At 36.3% G+C, this 20,111-nt stretch overlaps 1 protein-coding gene across 1 annotated transcript in view; it reads left to right on the top strand.

Annotated features, from left to right (window-relative positions):
• The window catches only part of LOC131033406 (probable cyclic nucleotide-gated ion channel 5), a 295,575-nt gene that overhangs the window by 156,109 nt on the left and 119,355 nt on the right, over nucleotides 1–20,111 (top strand). Inside the window, exon 5 of the mRNA XM_057964642.2 lies at nucleotides 2,773–3,080. Within this exon, the coding sequence (XP_057820625.2) occupies nucleotides 2,773–3,080 (308 nt within the window). The remainder of the gene's footprint in view (nucleotides 1–2,772; nucleotides 3,081–20,111) is intronic.

Raw genomic sequence — 20,111 nt, 5'->3', positions numbered from 1 at the left:
CGACAATGGCCGCCTTGTCTGAGCATGTCAATGTTTCAGGGGTTGAGTGTGGATGTGACTACGAGATGATAATGCAACAACTAAAGGATATCTTCTCTGTGTAAGGTCACGTGGAGGAAGAGGAAGATGTCATGAGGAAGATCCTTGGGGATCAGATTTTGTTTGGGTCTCATACTCATATCGTTGCTTTATTGGAGCATTTCATTTATAATGTTGCCAGAACCACGAGAGATTTTGAGGCGACCGAACGGGCAATTAGGAGGGGGGTGGCTTCGGGGTTGAGGGAGACCGCAATAGTTGCTTTGAAGGGACAAAATCCTACGACGCACACCAATTTGATGGCTGATGCTTTTGATGTGGCGGATTTGTTGGAAAATGTGCATAAGCTAGATGTAATGTCCCTTTTTGGGATGAGATGGTTTATGAATGGATTAGCCTATTATTGGCCCTCGTAGGCTAAGACAGACGGTTAGAGAGTCCTAGTTGGCAGTGCAGGAGGCTTATTCCCATTTTGGAGGTCAGAAGTGTTTAGGATTGCTCTTCGTTTGGTTCAGTTTGGCCTTCGTTTGACTCTATTTCACACACTTACTATTTATAGTAAGAGTTACATAGAGAGGGACCCTTTCTATTTTTAGGAAGGCGGCTGCACGTACAGAGGATAAAATGGTTAACTACCGGGTGCAGATGAAATTGAGAAATAATGTTTATTTGGGAAGTTATGATTATTTAATTATTAATAAAGTGACCACTTTATTAATAATTAATTATAATAAGGCATTTAATGTTATACTATAAAGTTATTAATATTCCTTAAAGAAGGGGTCAATGTATCATTTAAAAGGGGCCAATTGATTATTTAAGTGAGGTACCTAGGCCAAGGGGGTGAAATTAAGTTATAATGCCAACATTAAAAATGTTTAATGAGTTAAAAAAGTGCTTTTTTGGAGAAATCGACCCCCTCTTGGAGAGATATAAATATACATTGAAGAAGCGAATAAACTCATTCTTGAGCATTTGTTTTGAGGAAATTGTCTGAGAGAAGGAAGCCAAGGGTTTCATTTTTCGAGCCATTGGAGAACAGTACATTCTTCAGTGTTGCAGCCATTTAAGTTGGTGAAATATCCAGCACGTTTGGCATCCAAGGGGAGCTTCATTTAGAGGTTCCATTTGTGTAAATTGGTGAGAAAATACAAATATTATTCGAGGGTTCCAAGATTATATGTTTGCAAATCTGAAGATTGTGGAAGATTAATATTTAATCATCTACAAATCAAAATTTATGTTTGGCTGCTACAGTGGCGTGAACAGTAAACGCTACAGTACTTTGGCAATTTGGTGAAATCTACACAAGAGTTTCACACCTGATTGAAGGGATTGCATGGGTTAATGTTGCCAACTCTTCATCGATTGGGGAGGCTTCATAATCAGGTTCTTTCATAGTCACGACATGCATTGTAGTGCTATTTTCTGAGCAATGAATTGTTATATCAGACCTTACGAAGGCTGCTGTAGATGATCATTTTATATCAGACTTGTGTGGCATTGTGAAATCATTGTAAGGCCAATAGTCTTGGCTACTCATATCAATACCATCATTGTAATTGAATTGCATCTCAATAATGGAGGGACAGGTTGTATAGTAACTGCTTGATGTGATGTTCATATTGATATGTTTCAAGTCACATTCCAGTTTACACACCAAGTGTTTGTCATAATTCCCAGTTGTTGTAGGTGCATGTTGGTTAACTAGAATGCATGGAAAGTGTTTGACAAAATGTCAACCAGCTACATATGATGTTTGTATGCATTATTAGTTGGCAAATCTATTCTTGATTCATTGCATTGCATTCATATGTTCAAAGAAGCCAAAAACTAAGGAAGGCTGCATGACACGCAGAGTTATACTAGCTGTCTAAAACTGCATAACACGCAAGTTATAAGGTTTGAAAACTAGAACAACAGGTTATCAGACAATTGTTTGTTAATATTCCCTACACTTTCAATCATACAAGAGCAGGGGATGTTCCACTAAAATCTATCAAGGTGCTGAGGGAAGGCATAATGAACAACAATCTGGAAACATATGAGTTCATGGTGTCTCACAATGGGAGTCTGTTCCCATCTGCACAAATTGAGAGGTCCCAGGAAGTCATTGAGTCTACCCGGACATTGTTGTTCTCTTTGTGCACTCAACTATGTAATCTCTTTGTTATTATTGGAAAGGTAGCTTCCCTTAGGTAGAAATTTGTTTTAAAAAAAATAAAATTCAAAAAATTAAGTGCTGTTTAAGTTGCCAAGTTTTGCTGAGTACTCTCTGAGTTGGAATTTTTGGTTGATTGATTTATTTGGTCCTTGCAAAATGATAGTATTTACCATTAAGTATTGTTCAAGTTTCAATTTTGTGCTAGAGTCGTTATTTTTGTTTGCTTGACTTGTACTTATCATTGTGAATATCAAGATCAATCTTCCTTCAATGCCTTAATGGAATTGAAAGTGTTCATTTGATCTAAATATATGCAGTCACATATCTTTGCAGCCATCTTCAATACAATCGCCAACTGTTAGAACCTTCTGCTACGCAATTCCATATAAAGGTTCTGCAAAATTTGAAATGAATGAAATATGAAGATTTGTTCTGTAATTCAAGTGTTTTTTTTAAACAGTCACCACTTATTAATTGTTTAATTTCCTAGAACAATTATTTTGACACTGGATTTTCTGTGGTAAAGAAAAATTAATATCATTAAAATTGTATGATAATTTCATGGCCAGATCTTTGCAGCTTACTGGTATATATTTGCAGTGGATCGACAACTTACATGTTGGCAAGAAGCATGCAAGCCTGAATATAATTGTACTCCAGACTATTTATACTGTGGAAATCAATTTGACAATGGTTTTAACATTTGGAATGAGACTAGTGGTCAAGTGTTTGATTCTAATTGTTCTGTGATTGTTGGATCTATTTTACCATTCAACTTTGGAATATACACTCCTCTTATTCAGTTCAGGCTTGTTGCATCAAGTGACTTTACGGAGAAATATGTCTACTGCTTGTGGTGGGGCCTGCAAAACGTAAGGTGAGTTGCAACCATTAATAGGATTTTTGTGTGACACTGCCTCAATTATTTAGGTTGCCTACAAATTTATTGTCTATTCTTTGGAATCATTAAATGTCCTTTCCATTGTATGTAATGTTATCCAATTTTTACTATAATCTAATTACAAAATTATGGCATGCTGACTTCAGATTTAATTGTTCATTTAGTTTTTCTAATTTTATATGGTGTGCAAATTGTAATAATTAAATAATTAATAAAAGAAAAAGGCACTTCTATTATGATTAATGTTAAGATTATACTAAATGTAATGTCCCCCATCGCCTAGCGCATAATTTAATATTAATTTGCCAGCCTTATTTATTCCCGAAGGCTAGATCAAATTCAATAAGGGAATAAGTCATTAATTAAATATGAAAAGAGCCTATGGATATAACCCTATATCTAATTTCATATTTAATTAATGGTGGGGCCGCCTAATATTATTATGGAGGTGATAAATTGCTTGGGCAATTTATTGTCTATAAGCATAAGTCAAAACATTATTAGAAATGAATGAAATATATCATTGAGCCGATGGATACATTTTATGGTGGGTGGTCTCCATGATTAAAGTTTGGAATTCAAAGCCTTTAAAATGAATCATATTTATTTAAAACAAAAGGGGTCCCGATACATGTCATATTGAAAACATAAGGGAATATTATTATTAATATTAGTTGGTGTAATGTTAAGTAGGGAAAAAATTAAATAACTATGTGATATAATTCTTGGAGCGCGGAGAGCAAGGAAGGGAGCTCATAAAATGCAAAAACGTGAACTTGGGGATTATTCATGGCTTCATTTTTTTTTTGTTATAGTCTTCTTTCAATGCCTGCATCTTAGACGAAAGCCTAAGCCCTTCCTGGACGTAAACCCAGGGCATATTGGAGCGACTCTTCTCCAAATCGCGTCGAATGTGAGCTTCTCTCTCTCATTACCTTGTGGTGGCGCTATTCCAATTCGTGGTGGCTTCAAATCTTCCATAGTAACAAAACGTGGGTGTGAAGAGAGGTGAACTTCACTAGGTGACCCCTTTGCAACATGCACATAGCTTACACCAGTCTAAATACAACTAGTAAGGCGAATAATGGAGGCGGCTGGCAGCATATGAAATCCGTGGCTCAAGGAAAGAGTTCCTTCTAACCTGCGTGGTTTTCTAGCAGCCTGTATTCCATTGCTAACTCCATTATTGGAGACGCGGGTATCAAAGTGGAGGAATACTTGAAGATTCGAACCTCCAGTAGCTGTGCACACATTTGCAGAAGCTGGAATACAATTGTAAGTGTGTGGAGATTAGGAGTAGTTTATACAAGTCACCATTAAGTGCTTCATGCCTAGTGTCAATGCTGGGGGCAATTCTGTGCATTCATTCCATGTTTTGAGCAATTACCAGGTCTGCAATATGTTTTAAAAAATGATTTGTAACATCTGAATCAGTAATGAAGTGTTATGATGAAGTCTAGTTGAAGTATTCTTGTTTCCAATGCTTTGTTGAAGTATTTCATGTTTGTGTAAGTTCTACTTCCTGGATGCAATCTGAAAATCAACATTCATCAAACAATTACTTATTCGATTACATAAACTTGCAAACAAGAATCAAAACAAACTCAGCAAATTAGCTGCAGCAAACATCCAATTCCAACCATTAACCTGTAAGGTTACTGCACCCAAAAATAACAGTAATCAGAAATCGGGCTTATTTGAGAGGTATGCTAAGTGTTTGACGTATTGCCTTTCAGCCAAAACTGAAAAACTTCAGGTCAGAATTAGTAAGGGACTTTACACTAAGAAGGTAGTTTTGATCATTTGTTTTTTCTAATTATATATGGTGTGAAGATTCTAATAATAAAATAATTAATAAAACAAAAAATTGTGTTTTTTTACTGAATGCCAAGATTAAATGAAGAAGGTTGTTTATGCCTTCTTGGTTGAGATTTATTGGCAAGAGTGTGTTATCACCATTGCAAAATTTAGGGTTTTTCATGGCCATTCTAGGGCTTAAATAAACTTTAGCCTGAAAACTCTAAGTCTTTCCTTATTCCGATAGCTCTATGTTCTTTATTGTCATTGACTTGCAATAACTAGTTGCTGATCACTTAAGTTACAACTTAAGTGTCACCCATCTTTCTAGCAACTGGCCCCCCTTCCTTGTGGTTCTCATGCTTTATTGGCTATGAAAACCTTTAATATTCAAGCCTTAGTCTATTTCCTTGTGTAGCTAAGTGTTGGGTCCATCATCATCCATGTGTCAGCATTGCGCATTTTCGCGAACATCTTCCTGCTAGACTTTCCTGAGCAGCAAAAGCTCACGATTAGTTCATGGTTGGCTAGGGGCCCACCCTTTGTTCTTTCTACTAAGCGTTTGTACCTTTGGACATGCGCAACGATGCCCTCGTCAATGTTTACCTAAGTGCAAAAGCGTGCTATTGGTCCTTTCGAAACCTAACAACCACATGTTTTGTCATTTCTAATCTTTGTTTTGCAAGTTAGAGATGGGACGCATTAGTGCTACATGTCATCTTATTGCATTTTCACGGAGTTATCTGTGTTAGAGATTGCCTAAGTGCGAAAACATGCTATTAGTTGGTATTGTAGTAGCTTCATTCATATTGGTTTCACGTTTTAGCATGTTAGAGCTCACCTTGTAACTAGCACTCACAAAACTGCGAAGTTCTTATGTTTATGCCTTCATTGTTTAAGAGTTATCATGAGCTTATATTGATCAAGATCAATGGTTATGATTCATTTCACATTTTCCAAGTTTGATCATCTCAAAGTTGTGTGGCACGTGAAATTGCGAAATGCCTTTTATTCACTGAGGAGTATTGAAGACCCATCTTGATGAAAATGAACGAATCATACATTTGACGTTTTCGCATGTCCAAGATCTTGAAAGATGCATGCCCTATGAAATTGTGAAATGCTCCACATATTGCTTCATTTGCCAACAAATATTAAGGACTCTTCTCTGCCCAGATCGATGGTTTTGATTCATTTCACACTTTCACTTATTAGAAGTTCTAAAAGACTTGATCCTTGTGAAAGTATGAAATGTTGTCACTTGGTCAACATAGAATTTTTGGCCCATTCTCAAGCAAATCAACAGTTGTTGCATCTTGGCACTGAGGTGGTTAGGTCGATTTTTGTAAGTCCAAAGATGCACGATTGCACCATGTGGTTCGTGCCTAATTGTTAGATCCAATAAAGGCTATAAGTCTTGTCATTTTAAATGTAAAGGTTCTAAGGACTTTAGGACGAAATCTATACCATTTAATCAATCAAATCAATAGCTCAAATTCAAATTTGGAGAAATCACTAATTGCGATGAACTGTCTCGCACGTATCGACTAAATGATACCCTGAACGACTATAACTTGATTCAAGTTGGATTTTTTGTATTCAATTCCAAGAGCTTTCAAATTTTCTAAGCTTCGGTGAAGTGTTCAACGCATCCTGTTGTCAAGGGGAAGTTGCAAAATTGTTTCTCACCACCGATTAGGGTTTCTACATGCAATAAAGGTAGTAAGTTGATTTTTTAAAACTCATGCCCTAATTGGTCAAAAAAATTCAAATTTCTAGAAATTCCTATGTTGCCTATGTTAAATTGGGGGGTTTTGTTATTTAAATCTTTGTGCTCAAATTTTAATGTTGTTCGCTTAAAATGTGTTCAAAAACCCTAGAACCTAGTTGCCCATTAAACCCTAGTTTTTCAAAATGGCCAAATCCTCCAAGGGCACAAAGAGGAAACTCCATGATGATATCATTGCACAATTGCCGGGCTCCTCCAACACTAGTAAAAAAGCTCGAGGGTTTGGAATCCTCTAGGATTATGTAATTGATTGGTGCAAAGATTGTAGAGATGCTATCTCCCAACTAGTTTCACACTCTTTAGGAAAGTTTACAACAAGGCTAAAGAAAGAATCCCCATTTGCAATAAATGGAGATGCAATCTAGGGAAGGTGGTGGTGGCCGATGCAGATGTAAATGTACACCTAATTAGAGCCCTTGCCAAGGCCTACAATCTAGATGAAAGGGCCATATTCAAAGAGGGTAAATACCAAATGAAATTGAACACATTAGTGATGTGTGAGGTATTCAAAGTAAACAAAATTGCAATGTTGCCAATTGACATTGGCTCATTGAGAAGAGAATTTGATAGGTTGAGTGGGATTTATAGAATGAGCAAGCTTCTGAATTTCAAACCTACAAAATTGACAATAGAGGAGAAGAAATTGACACTAGATATGCATTCCCCTTTTTGTAATGACATCTTTGAGTCGTATTTCGAAGTCACTTATTTTGCCTTGTGTCAAATTCTTGGTGGAGTATAAGCTAAGGATACCAAGCCATATGCTAGTGATGGTAGTTGATATACAATCAAGGGATCAGAACATGCCCTTTGACTTTGCAGTGTATGTAGCAAAGAAAATCCACAAATCCCTAGTTGACATAAGGGGAGATCCTCAGAGGGTCTTTTCAAATGGTATTCTCTATGATGCATGTCATCTTATATATTGGATTGAAAATGTGGAAGGAGCCACTCAGAGTAGGCGCAAAGGAGGGTGATGATTATTAGATTGTCCAAGAATCAGTAAATTCGAGTAACCTGCTAGAATAAGCTAGAAAACGGATCTGCTTCTCGACATTAGAATGTTACTCCCGCTTCCACCAGTGCACTTGTATGTTTTATTTGAAGAATACTTTGTCAAAGAGATATTGCACCAATTGGGTGAGCAGGTTGATTGATGATTGTTAGAACAAGTTAGGAAATTCTTGAGGCCCATGACCATGAATACTTGAATCCAAAATTTGCCACAATTGGGGAGATTGGTTTCTATTTAAGGATAGCATAATAATAAGGTTTTATGGTTCACTAGTGGGGCCCCATGTGTTGTTGGCGTACGTGGACTTCCAACTGTACATGTTTAATCTCCCCTGCTGCATTTTGTTCACCTACTTCAACCACTGCATTTACTCTTTCTTCTCTTATCTTCTTCTATACACTTAGATGGATCTAGACTCTTCTTTTTTGGCGCATTTTCTTGAAGTTTCTCCTGTAGTTGGGTGTTTTGCTCTATTTTGAAAATAATGAAGTCTGAATACTCTGTTTTGGATGAATGTACATTGTCAAGAGAGCACCAACAACTCTGTATTAAAAAGGGCATTAATATAATCTGTTTTTTTGTTCTGATTCTAACTACTGTGTGTTGCAATTTGTGTTCTTTGTCCCCTTCAAACTGGTATCAAAGCATGGAGATCAGGGAAGTGTAGAAGTTGCAGTGAGAAATTCTGTCGTAGGAAGCCTACAAAGAAGGTTAAGAGGCCTCAAGTATTGGGCAATCAGTGAATTGAGCGTAGTTGTTGGAAGATTGAAAAACTGTTGAAGAAGCCAGAGTTGACATAGGAGGTTACAATTTGATTCAAAGGAACCCCAAGCATCTTGGAGAGGCTGCAGTCCCAACCAAGGGTAAAGTTGTAAGTGTTAAAGTTGCCAATAGCAAAAGATTTTGAGATATAATGAGCAGAGGCAAGGTTTTGTTTTAAAAAAATCATGGCTTGAACAAGTGGAAGCATTTCACAACCCTAGATTCCAATTTTTAATGGCAAAAACTATGACTTTTGGAGCATAAAAATGAAAACCCTGTTTTGTTCCCAGGATGTTTGGGACTTGGTTGAAAATGGGTTCCCTGAACCAGCAGACCAACAAGCTTATTAGGCTCTTCAACAAGCTAAGAAGGATTTGTTGAAAGAAAATAAGAAGAAAGATGCCAAAGCATTGTTTTTCATTCAGCAGGCAATGGAGGAATCGATTTTTCCAAAAGTATTAGCTGCCACAAGATCAAAGCAGGCATGGGAAAGTTTGCAAATAGCATACCAAGGCACAGGCAAGGTGAAAACAACAAAATTAGAAATTCTCAGAAAGGATTTTGAAAATTTCCAAATGAAGGACTCAGATTTAGTAAATTCATTCCTCATTCATGCAATGCCAATAGTAAATCAGATTAGATCATATGGAGAAACCATTGGGGATCAAAAGGTTGTAGAGAAGATACTTAGAAGCTTACCTACAAAGTTCGATCTAGTTGTAGTGGCCATTGAGGAGTCCAAAGATCTCACTCAGTTATCAGTAGATGAATTAATGGGATCACTCTTGGCACATGAGCAAAGATTAAATCGATTAGGAACATTATCATTGGAGAATGCATTCAAGACTCAACTTTCATTTGGTAGAACAAGAGGAAGATCAAATCATAGCAGAGGCAAAGGACATTTTACACCAAGGGGAGGAAGAGAAAATACACAATTTGAAAGCAAAAGACCAACATCAAGCCCGCATGCTTGTTCTACACCAACAAGAGGAAGGGGGAGCAGTCATTCTCATAGCCACCATCAAGCAAAAAGGTATGATAAATCCAACGTCCAATGTCACTTTTGCAATAAATTTGGGCATTTTGCATCAGAATGTAGGAAAAAGCAATATGATATGAACAAGCAAAAGGCAAATTTTACAAATGAAAACCAACCAAACACCAATAAACAAGGCACCATATTGATAACATGCAATGTAGCACAAGAGAGTTCCAAAGAAGTGTGGTTCCTAGATAATGGTTGTTGTAATCAGATGAGTTGAATAAGGAGATGTTTGCAACAATGGATGATTCGGTAAAATCATAAGTAAAATTGGGAAATGATCAACGAGTTTCAGTCATGGGCAAAGGGTCAATTAACATAAGAATTAAGCAAGGTGAGGAGAAGCATTTTCAATATATACTATGTTCTTGGATTGCAACACAATCTCATAAGCATCGGCCAACTAGTGCAAAAAGGATATAGAATATACTTTGAAAATGGTGAATGTGTGATCCTAGACAAGAAATCGAGCAATAGGCTGATTGCAAAAGTTGAAATGACAAAAAATAGGATGTTTCCACTTAGGATTCAAAGTGAACTATTCTTAGAGTCACAAGGACTGCAAAAGGCCGCTGAATTAGCTTTTAAGGCTTCATACAAAATTGAATCTTGGCTATGGCATTTAAGACTTGGGCACTTAAACTTCAAAGGGTTACAACTGTTATATAAGAAAAGATTAGTATATGGATTGCCTGAATAGAGCCACTTAAGACATGTGAGAATTGCATATTGGCAAAGCAACATAGAAACAAATTTCCAGTTGGGGGGTCTTATAGAGCAAAACAACCACTTGAGATGGTGTATTCAGACCTTTGTGGACCGATGCAAACACCATCCATAAGTGGAAGACTTTATTTCTTGATATTTATTGATGATTTCAGCAGGAATGGTTTATTTTTTGAAATATAAATCAGATGCATTTGCTGTTTTTAAAGAGTTAAAGGCAAAAGTTGAGAAAGAAAGTGGTTATTATATCAAAATATTGAGAACCGATCAAGGTGGTGAATACATATCAAATGATTTTCACAATTTTTGCAAAAAAAATGGTATAAGGAAACAATTTACAACAAGGTATACTCAACAAAATGGAGTAGCTGAGAGAAAGAATAGAACAATTATGGAAATGGCACGAAGTATGATAAAAACAAAGCTTACCAAATGAGTATTGGGCTGAAGCAGTTGCATGTTCAGTATACACATTAAATAGATGTCCAACAAAAGCAGCGATAAATAAAACACCAGAAGAAGCTTGGAGCAAAAGGAAGCACAACAGAGCGCACTTGAGAGTCTTTGGATGTGTGGCATACTCATTGATACCTCAAGAGTTGAGAAAGAAATTAGATGATAGAGGAGAGAAGTGCATATTTGTGGGATATAGTGAACAATCCAAGGTATATAAGCTATACAATCCTATCACAAAGAAGCTGATAATAAGCCGAGATGTTGAGTTTGTTGAAGAAGAAGCATGGGATGGTAACATAGACAAAACAACTACAGTTGCAGCTAATGTTCCACAAGAGAATGAAACTCAAGTTGTGAATCCTACTACGCAAGCAAATGTTCCTACAACACCTACTAGGGAACCTACTACTCCAAATCCTTCTACTCCAACAAGTAATAACAGTAGTGAGTCTTCTAATCCAATACTTGCATCACTAAGATCGAGGTCTATAAACACTTCAAAGAAGACACGAAGTCTAAGGGAGATATATGATGAAATACAAGAGGCTGAAAATGATGATTTATGCTCTAATTTTGCATTCTTAACAAGGCGATCCAATTTATTTTGAAGATGCCATAAAAGATGACAAATGGATTGTAGCCATGAATGAAGAAATTCAATCAATAGAAAAGAATCAAACCTGGGATCTAGTAGAGCTTCCTAAAGGCAAGGATGTGATTGGAGTTAAATGGGTTTACAAGACAAAGTATAATGCTAATGGAAAAGTAGAGAAGCACAAGGCAAGACTAGTAGCTAAAGGCTTCACACAACCGCCGGGCATAGACTACAATGTATCTTATGCACTAGTGGCAAGATTGGATACCATTAGAATGGTCTTATCTATAGCAGTTCAAAACAAATGGAAGGTTTACCAAATGGACGTTAAATCAGCATTGTTGAATGGCATTTTGGAAGAAGTGTATATAAAACAGCCACTGTGTTATGAAGTTTTGGGAGAACATAAGGTATACAAACTGAAAAAGGCCCTATATGGTTTGAACTTTGAACCAAGCTCCTAGAGCTGGGTACAACAGAATAGATTCTTATTTTGTGAACAATGAGTTTAGTAAGTGTGGCAATGAACCAACTTTGTATGTCAAAGTGAACGATGAAAGAGAAATCTTGATGGTTTGTTTGTATGTAGATGATTTGATATTCACAGGCAATATGTCAATTAACTCATACAAGGCAGCCATGGAAAGAGAACTTGATATGACCGATTTGGTGCTCATGAAATATTTTCTTGGGATAGAAGTAAGTCAAAATGATCAAGGCATTTTTATGTGTCAAAGTAAATATTCTAATGATTTGTTGAAGAGATTTAAGATGACAAATGTGAATCCAACCCCTACACTAGTTGCATTGGATTTAAAACTTAGCAAGGATGACAAAACTCCAAGTGTTAATGCAACCCTTCAAATCCCTATATGGGGATGACGCCTTATCTTTTTGGGAATTGGCATTGGCGAAAGCAATGTTCCCAAAGCAAAGGAGTGGATTCAAGAAAGCCAAGACATTCGTAAATCCCTTAAAAATAACCTACAAAATGCTCAAAATCAACAAAAGGTATATGCAAATAAACATAGAATGGAAAGAAGCTTTAACATGGGGATTTGGTACATCTTCGATTACAACCTTAAAGAAAAGTGGACCGGAGAAGCTAAAGCCTAGGATCTATGGGCCTTATAAAGTAACAAGTTGTATAGGAGAAGTAGCATATGAACTAGTGTTATGAGAAAGTAGCAAGATACACAATGTATATCATGTATCTTGTCTCAAGAAGGCCCTTGGGCAACAAGTCATCGCATTCGAAGAAATTCCACCCTTGAACGAAGATGGTAAACTAGTTTTGATACTTGAAACAATTATAGATATAAGGGAGAGAAAGTTAAGAAACAAGGTTCTCAAAGAGTACCTTACTAAGTGGAAAAAACCTTCCTCTCGAAGATGCAACTTGGGAGAATGAGCAAATTCTTCAACATCAGAATATTAGCATGCTTGATGACAAGCAATTTTAAGGGGGGAGGATTGTCATGTCTCCTTGTAGAAACATCCATACCAAGCCATTATCTATTATTGATAAAGTGATTAGCATTCAAGCAAGGAGTTGCTAAGAAACAAGTTAATGTTAAGCATGTGCAATTAAAGAATTTAATTAACAAACATAAATCAATTCGTACATATTGGAAGTGTAATGTCCCTACTAGTTAGAGATCACTATCCTGCAAAACAAATTGTTAGAATACAAAATATATATATTTAATTCATCTTTAACTTTGCAATTAATTAGCACGATCATAATTTTCATCTAATAAAAAGGATACGAATCCATACGAAAGTATGTCCTTAGGCGGCCATGAAGCTCGCCTTCTTGGAACCCCTTGGTTCCAAGCCCTTTAGGAAATCGAAGTTGAGTTCGAATCCTGTCTTGGGTGTAACCTCTTACACCCAAGCCCTTCAAAGAAGACCCTTGTCTATTCCTTGCCTTGGGTGATGCCTTCATCATCCAAGTCCTCAGAGGGGATTGGCCAGATCCATCTCTTCTTGGTGGAGTTTAATCAACCAAGCCATACATATGCATATAGGTATTCAGTATATATACTGTTCTAGGGATTATCATAATCCCTTTCCTTAGACTAAGGGAGTTTCCTCCCTGTAGCCTCCAACATGTGATTACATTTATATTACATTTTGCATTTTTATTACTATTTTCCATTCCATAATCCACATTTACATATTTCTAATTTAATATGTATTCCCTAACATATATTCATAAAAATGTTCATTAACCAATATTCACATTTATTTCATAACATATATTCTTACTATTCATTGATATGTATTTATTACTTATGTTCATACATATTAACATCTAAAAACTATTCATTACATATGTATTAAACTGTTCATTACTACATTCCTTAACATATGTATTAAGCTGTCCATTACTATACTAACATATGTATTTTATATTCTTTAACATATGTATTAAAATATTCATTAATATATATATTAGAATATTCATTATTAATATTTATTAATATATATATTGAAATATTTATTATCAATATTCATTAATATATATATTAAAATATTTATTAAGTATATTCATTTACATATACATTTGTGACATCCCTTACCTATTTATTAATTTACCCATTATTAATACATTTGCTAATTACCTTTTTGTATACATCACTAATACCATTCACTAATATCACTACTGCCTAAAAACATAAGTTGGTAGTATAACTTTGGCTATAAAGGCAGACAGATCTGACATGGGTCAGATCTGGTCTGCCACTATATTAAGTATGACTGTCGTACTTATTGTAGTTTATATTAATATCACTATTAAAGTCTGCATAAACATTTTCAGGCTTCATATATACGCATACGTATTAAGCTCTTCACTAACATATATGTTAGAAATATCCATTACTTATATTCATTACATATATATTAAATATGTATTAATTATATTCATTAACATACATATATATATATATATATATATATATATATATATATATATATATATATATATATTCATTTATTAACATATATATAAAAATATGCATTTAATTACATCTATCAACATATATATTAAAACATTCATACATTGCTTACCTCTTCGTAACCCGCAGTTCCTACCTCTTCCCTTGCTGTTGGCAGACTGCTCTTTCTCCACCAACCCCTTCCCCTCCCTTTTTCAAATGGATGGGATGTCTTTATATATGGTGGGATAGAATGTTCTAAGAGACACGTCTTTTAACTATCAATTGTTGTTTTTTTATTTTTATTTTAATAAAATCAAATTGTACTCCTCACGAATTGATGGCTTAATCAATAATTATGTGCTTTGTTTCTAAACACACTCTTCTCATGAATCGCACCCTTGTAATCAATTATTCTCCTTGATCACTGGCTTAGTTTGTGTGAAACTAATTACTGTCATAATGTAAGCGCTGCTTATGTGTGAGTCGATTAGAATATTAAATAATCATATTCTTTATTGAATCGCACTTTGATCTTTCTTGATATTAATCGATGCTTTGACTTCTTACAAAACAAATGAGTTGTCTATGAATAATTATTGTTTATTCTATTCATTGCCATTCCCCATAAATTAATCGCTGCTCGTTTTTTTATCATTGCTCGTTTATAATAACATCTCCTTTATCGCTGTTCCAGCATTTCCTTTTGTAAATCGATCACTCCCCCTTCCCTTATTGATCAATGTCTTGTGAAGACTTTGTAATTGCTTGCCTCTTTTGACTAAGTCAAATCTGACTTGTTTAATTAACATTGCTGATTTGTCTTAACTGGTCGCACTCCTTAATGAATGTTTGTTCTTCCACTTGCCTTTCATTTGTCTTTCTTTATTAATATTAAGAATATGTAAATTATGTTTATAATAATATGAATTTATTTTTATTTGAATATTTCCGGAATATTATTAGATATTAATTAAATAACACATTCAATAAAAACTCAAATAGTAATTCGTTGTTATTATTATATTAATTAATAATAATAATTACTTCATTTAGGATATATATAACGATCAAGGAAAGGACATGACAGGAAGAGATGCGATTAAGAAGCATCATGTCTATTAAGAATCCAAGAGATGCAACTCTTAACATCTCAAGTTATTTATCGGAAATCCATTCCACTTCAGCAGATCATCGTGGAGTTTATATCTTATTTCTTATCCAGTTTGGATTGCTCTTATTGAACAAATGCCGTAGGCACATTGTTAGGAGCATGAGCAAATCAATTCCAAATCAGAGACAGCCCCTCAAGTTGCAAGCATACAATTTACAATCAGGAAAGGCGACCATATTATCCTCTAGTGATATCAAATTCATTATCTGCTTATATCATCTGCAAATCAGACATAGCAGCCAACACAAGAAAGACAGTGATTGCACATATTAACAGATCATTTAGAGATGGCATCGCTATCATAAGTTGCAGATCAAAGACAGCAACATCTTGCTCAAGGATATTCCATATTTGCATGAATATATGGTTAATGCATTACAGCTTCAGTAAGATAAATGATTGAATGAGAGATAAATGAAGTCTCTCATTCAATCATTTATCCTATCGATAAACTATGAGGGAAAACTTCAAGCTATTGTTCCTTCATTTGATGATCATTCTTCATTTGTATATGTTCAATCTACTTAGTTCGATTAATGCTTAAACTATCGATAATCATATCATAGCATAGTATACCGATTAATATCGGTTTGCATTATAACTGTGATCAGCATGAACAATCTGAGTACTCCTTTCAAACTCCATATGCCCACCTTGAGAGGACTTAGAGCATTCCCAACTCTTGTGCCCAATTTGGTTGCACTTGAAGCATTTCCCAACGAACCCTCTTCCTCTACCTTGTGAACCTCCTCTTCCATAGGATCTTCCACCTTTATTTTGGTAACCTACTCTATCATTGTTGGCTGTCCCACTACTACTTCAAGCCTCTTCTCCTTGGTGGTGTTGTTGTCCTCTACCAAATTGTTGCCCCCTTCCTCTAAAACCTCTTCCTCTCTTCTCCTGCTCACTTTGCTTTCACTGCAATTTTGGTGCAGGAGCACCTTGTAGGATTCGAAAACCATTTGAGCAATGAAGGCTTTTAGAGGTCTTTGTAGGTTCCTTGAATGCTTTTGAGTTGTAATAAGGTCTTTCAAGACCATTCATTTTGTTTTGATTAGCCATGAAATGCCTTGGTGCCATTTTGTAGTGTGAACTTCTTAGGACCTATTTGGTCAACCATGGTCAAATGACATCCAAAATGCCTAATTGAGGCAACCATTGCATTTTGGCTCCTACGTGGCCTATTTGTAAGGTTTATGGTGTGTCCTAATAGGTAACATAGGTAAATGACATAGATTGTCAAGTTTTGTTCAAAGTTGTCCAGTTTGGATGACAACATTTGTTGTCAACTAGTAACTAATCTCCCTCCAATGGCTACCTAATTCAAATTGCAGCTGGAGTCAGTTGAGGAGGTTGGAGAAACCTTTCTTAAGGCCTTGGAGGTCAAGAGGAAAGGATTGATGAAGTTTTTGGATGTCAGACAGTGATCAAATTCAATAAACACTCGAAAATTTACACAAATTCGCTGTAACAATGCCTTGTACGGTCATTGTACGGACTCCATGTGCAGGTTAAGTCATTGATTTGAATAAGCCTCTATGTTGATGTTCATTTGACTTTGAGTTGGCAGGAAAAGACTGAGAAATAAGCGAGATATCTGCATTTTTGTGTAAGGTGGTCTGAAAACCCTCCAAAACCAAGGTTTCAGAGGAAATGCTTCCTTAACCCCACATTCCTCAGGCCAAATTGGCTTAAATTCAGGGGAATGGTAGGGGAGACAATGTATTTTAAGATTTCCAAAGTTTCTGAGTGAGCCGTTAAACTGGTGAATTTTGAGATCAAGCCCTAAGCTAGGCATCCTCATGTGACTAGTCGGTTTTGACTGTTAAAAATTGTGCAGAGGTAAAACTAAGAGTGGTGGACCCTATATAACGGTGGATTTGGTGTTTTGGGATGTGTGCAAACCTTTCCCATCCATTGATACCATTAGATCAAACCTTGGTGTGTGGTTTCTTTGTAAAAGTGGCCTAAAATCCCTATTAGGCCTCCTATAGCTGCAGCGTTTGACTCAGTCAATGCAAGAGTTGGGGTCTGATTTTTGGAAGTGTTTTGTGTCACCAAAAGAGGCATAAAAAAGTGTCAATAGTTTGAGGTGTCATTGGGAGAATTTCAAAGTTTTGCCCTTAAAGGCTCAAACCAGGGCTACAAGGAATAGGTGTCTTGTAGAGGGCAAGTCACCTTGTTTGAACCTGTACAAACAAAAGGATGTTGTCTTGGTTGTGTTCAATGTCTCTAGGGTTGGACAAGAGGTTCTATAAGGTCCATACCTGCTCTGAAATGGTAGATGTTTTACAATCCAAGTTGGTCATAGGTGGTTACAGAAGAGTTGGTGTCAAGAAGAGATTTGATGTGAGAAGTTGTATCTGCATGAGTTGTTTATGGATTAAATAGGGCCCCATTGAGCAAAGGGAAGTGTAGAAGTGTCCTGGCAGGCTGTTGACAGGATTGTCCAAGAACCCATGAATGTTAAGACCTTATTTGAGGGTCTAGTAGAGTGAGTTTGGGTGAGAAGCCTTTGTTCCTTGGGGATCTGCATTAAATTTCTCCTTTGCCTTTAAGGCAAGTTGATAAGCCTCTTCGAGGCTTCTAGGGGACACAAGACTTAATTCGTTTTGTAAACTATACTTCAGACCCTTCATATATCTAGCTATTTTCTCCATATCTTCCTCACTATGGCCAAATTGAATCACCAATTTATAAAATTCTTCGGTGTAATCTTTGACTGTCATATCTTTTTGTTTCAAATGCTGCAATCTTTTGAAAAGATTTGCTTGATAGTCTGCAGGAAGGTACTTGGCCTTCAATTTTGCAACCATTCGATCCAAGGAGTTAATCTTTTCTTTATTCTTCCTTCTTCTCTCAGATTGGACAATGTCCCACCACATAGCAACGTGGCCCTTCAATCTAGTGCAGACAAATTTAACTCTCCTTTCCTCTACCACTCCCTCATACATGAAGTACTTATGTAAGTCATTGTTCCAATCAATTAGGTCTTCACCATTGAGGCTTCCCAAATAAGTGGGAACCTCTATCTTGGGTTTGGAACCTGTTGTGACGTTTCACACATCGCTCCATTGCAAATGGGGACCCTTGCTTTTTTTGCTTTTTAGGGTTTGTTTTTTGGTCTTTTAGGGTTTTGTTAGTTAGCCTTTGCATTTTGAGTGTCGCCCAGGGGATCACATGGATAAGCAAGTCCGGCTTGAGTGATGTCCTGATGAAATTTGGCTAAGTCTGAAAACTGAAAAACCTCCAAAAACTAGATTTTACAATATAACTCCTGGAGGTCTGAAACCACTCTCAAACATCCTGAAAGTATATATGGAATATAACTTAAAGTATAAGACTTATACTTAAATGTTATATTCCATAAAAATTATCCTGATAGAGAGTTCAAAAAGTCAAAATTCACTCCTGTCCTTCACTGAGGATCCAGAGCGAAAAGCGCTCCTATCCCTCTCCAAGGGTCCAAGGCGAATCGCTCCTGTCCCTCACCAAGGGTCCAGAGCGAAAAGGCTTAGTGGAGTCATTCCTGACCTTGTTTGGACAAATTGAGACATCAAAGGCATGATGGAGGACAAAATGAACGTGATAGAGCATCCAGACTTGATTAAAGACGATGAAATGATGGAGTTTTTGTCTAGAAAGGTAAAAGCGCTCCTGTCCCTCTCTGAAGGACCAGAGCGATTTTATTCACATACACATTTTTAGACCTTGTTTGGACTCGAACTCTTATTCATGGCGTGTAACAAGATGATATCTTCCTTAGCCAAGACATTTCATGGTGAAAAGTGAAGCATTTTGGCCTAGAAGACAAAATTCGCTCCTGTCACTCACTGAAGGACCGGAGCTTGAATTTCAAATTTGCACTGTTCTTGCAGGATCAAGACAATTTTATGATTTGAAGAGACCAAGGAAAACATGATTTATCCATTGAATATAATTTGGAAGGCTAACAAAGGACGGATAAACTTGGATTTGCAAAATCGCTCCTGTCCCTCTCCAAGGGACCAAGGCGAAAAACCTAATATCCAGTCCTTCTCGCCAAGTTTGGACAAATCTAAGCCAAGGCGCGAATTTGAAACGATGTTTAAAATGCCTTGAGGTGGAATTGAGATGCGAGAGTTGCAAATTTTGATGACAATTGGCAAAAGCGCTCCTGTCCCTCTCCAAGGGACCAGGGCGATTTTTACAAAATCTACAAATCTCCTTCCAAGATCACGCCAAGACAAGGTTGTGCAAGATGAGAAGTGTCTTTCAAAAAAAATGGTGAACAAGGAATTGCCTCCAAAAATTGACAATCCTAGGCTCAAATGCAAAAAATCGCTCCTGTCCCTCACTGAAGGACCAGGGCGAAAATCTCTAGAACATCAATTTTGCCTTGCAAAAAACGAGTTGAACATGCACTGAAGGGACGAAAGGGATCATTGCTAGCCCCACAACGTGAATTGGCAATTAAAAAATGAAGGATTGAGGACAAAAGTGAAAAGGCGCTCCTGTCCCTCTCCAAGGGACCAAAGCAAAGTTATTGGCATTCACTATTTTCTACCATATTTTGGACGTTAACATCTTCCAAATCGCATTAGAAGCTAAATTTGCCAACTTCGAAATATTTGAAAAAATTAATTAAATTGGCATTTAATAAATTAATTTTGGGCCTCAAAAAAATCGAATTTCTATTATTAAGGCATTTAAAATTAATTTTTTAT

Source organism: Cryptomeria japonica, chromosome 7 (genome assembly GCF_030272615.1).
Source record: "Cryptomeria japonica chromosome 7, Sugi_1.0, whole genome shotgun sequence".
Taxonomy (NCBI): Eukaryota; Viridiplantae; Streptophyta; class Pinopsida; order Cupressales; family Cupressaceae; genus Cryptomeria; species Cryptomeria japonica.
Note: the sequence above shows the minus strand (reverse complement) of the source record. Positions and strands in the feature narration are given on the sequence as shown.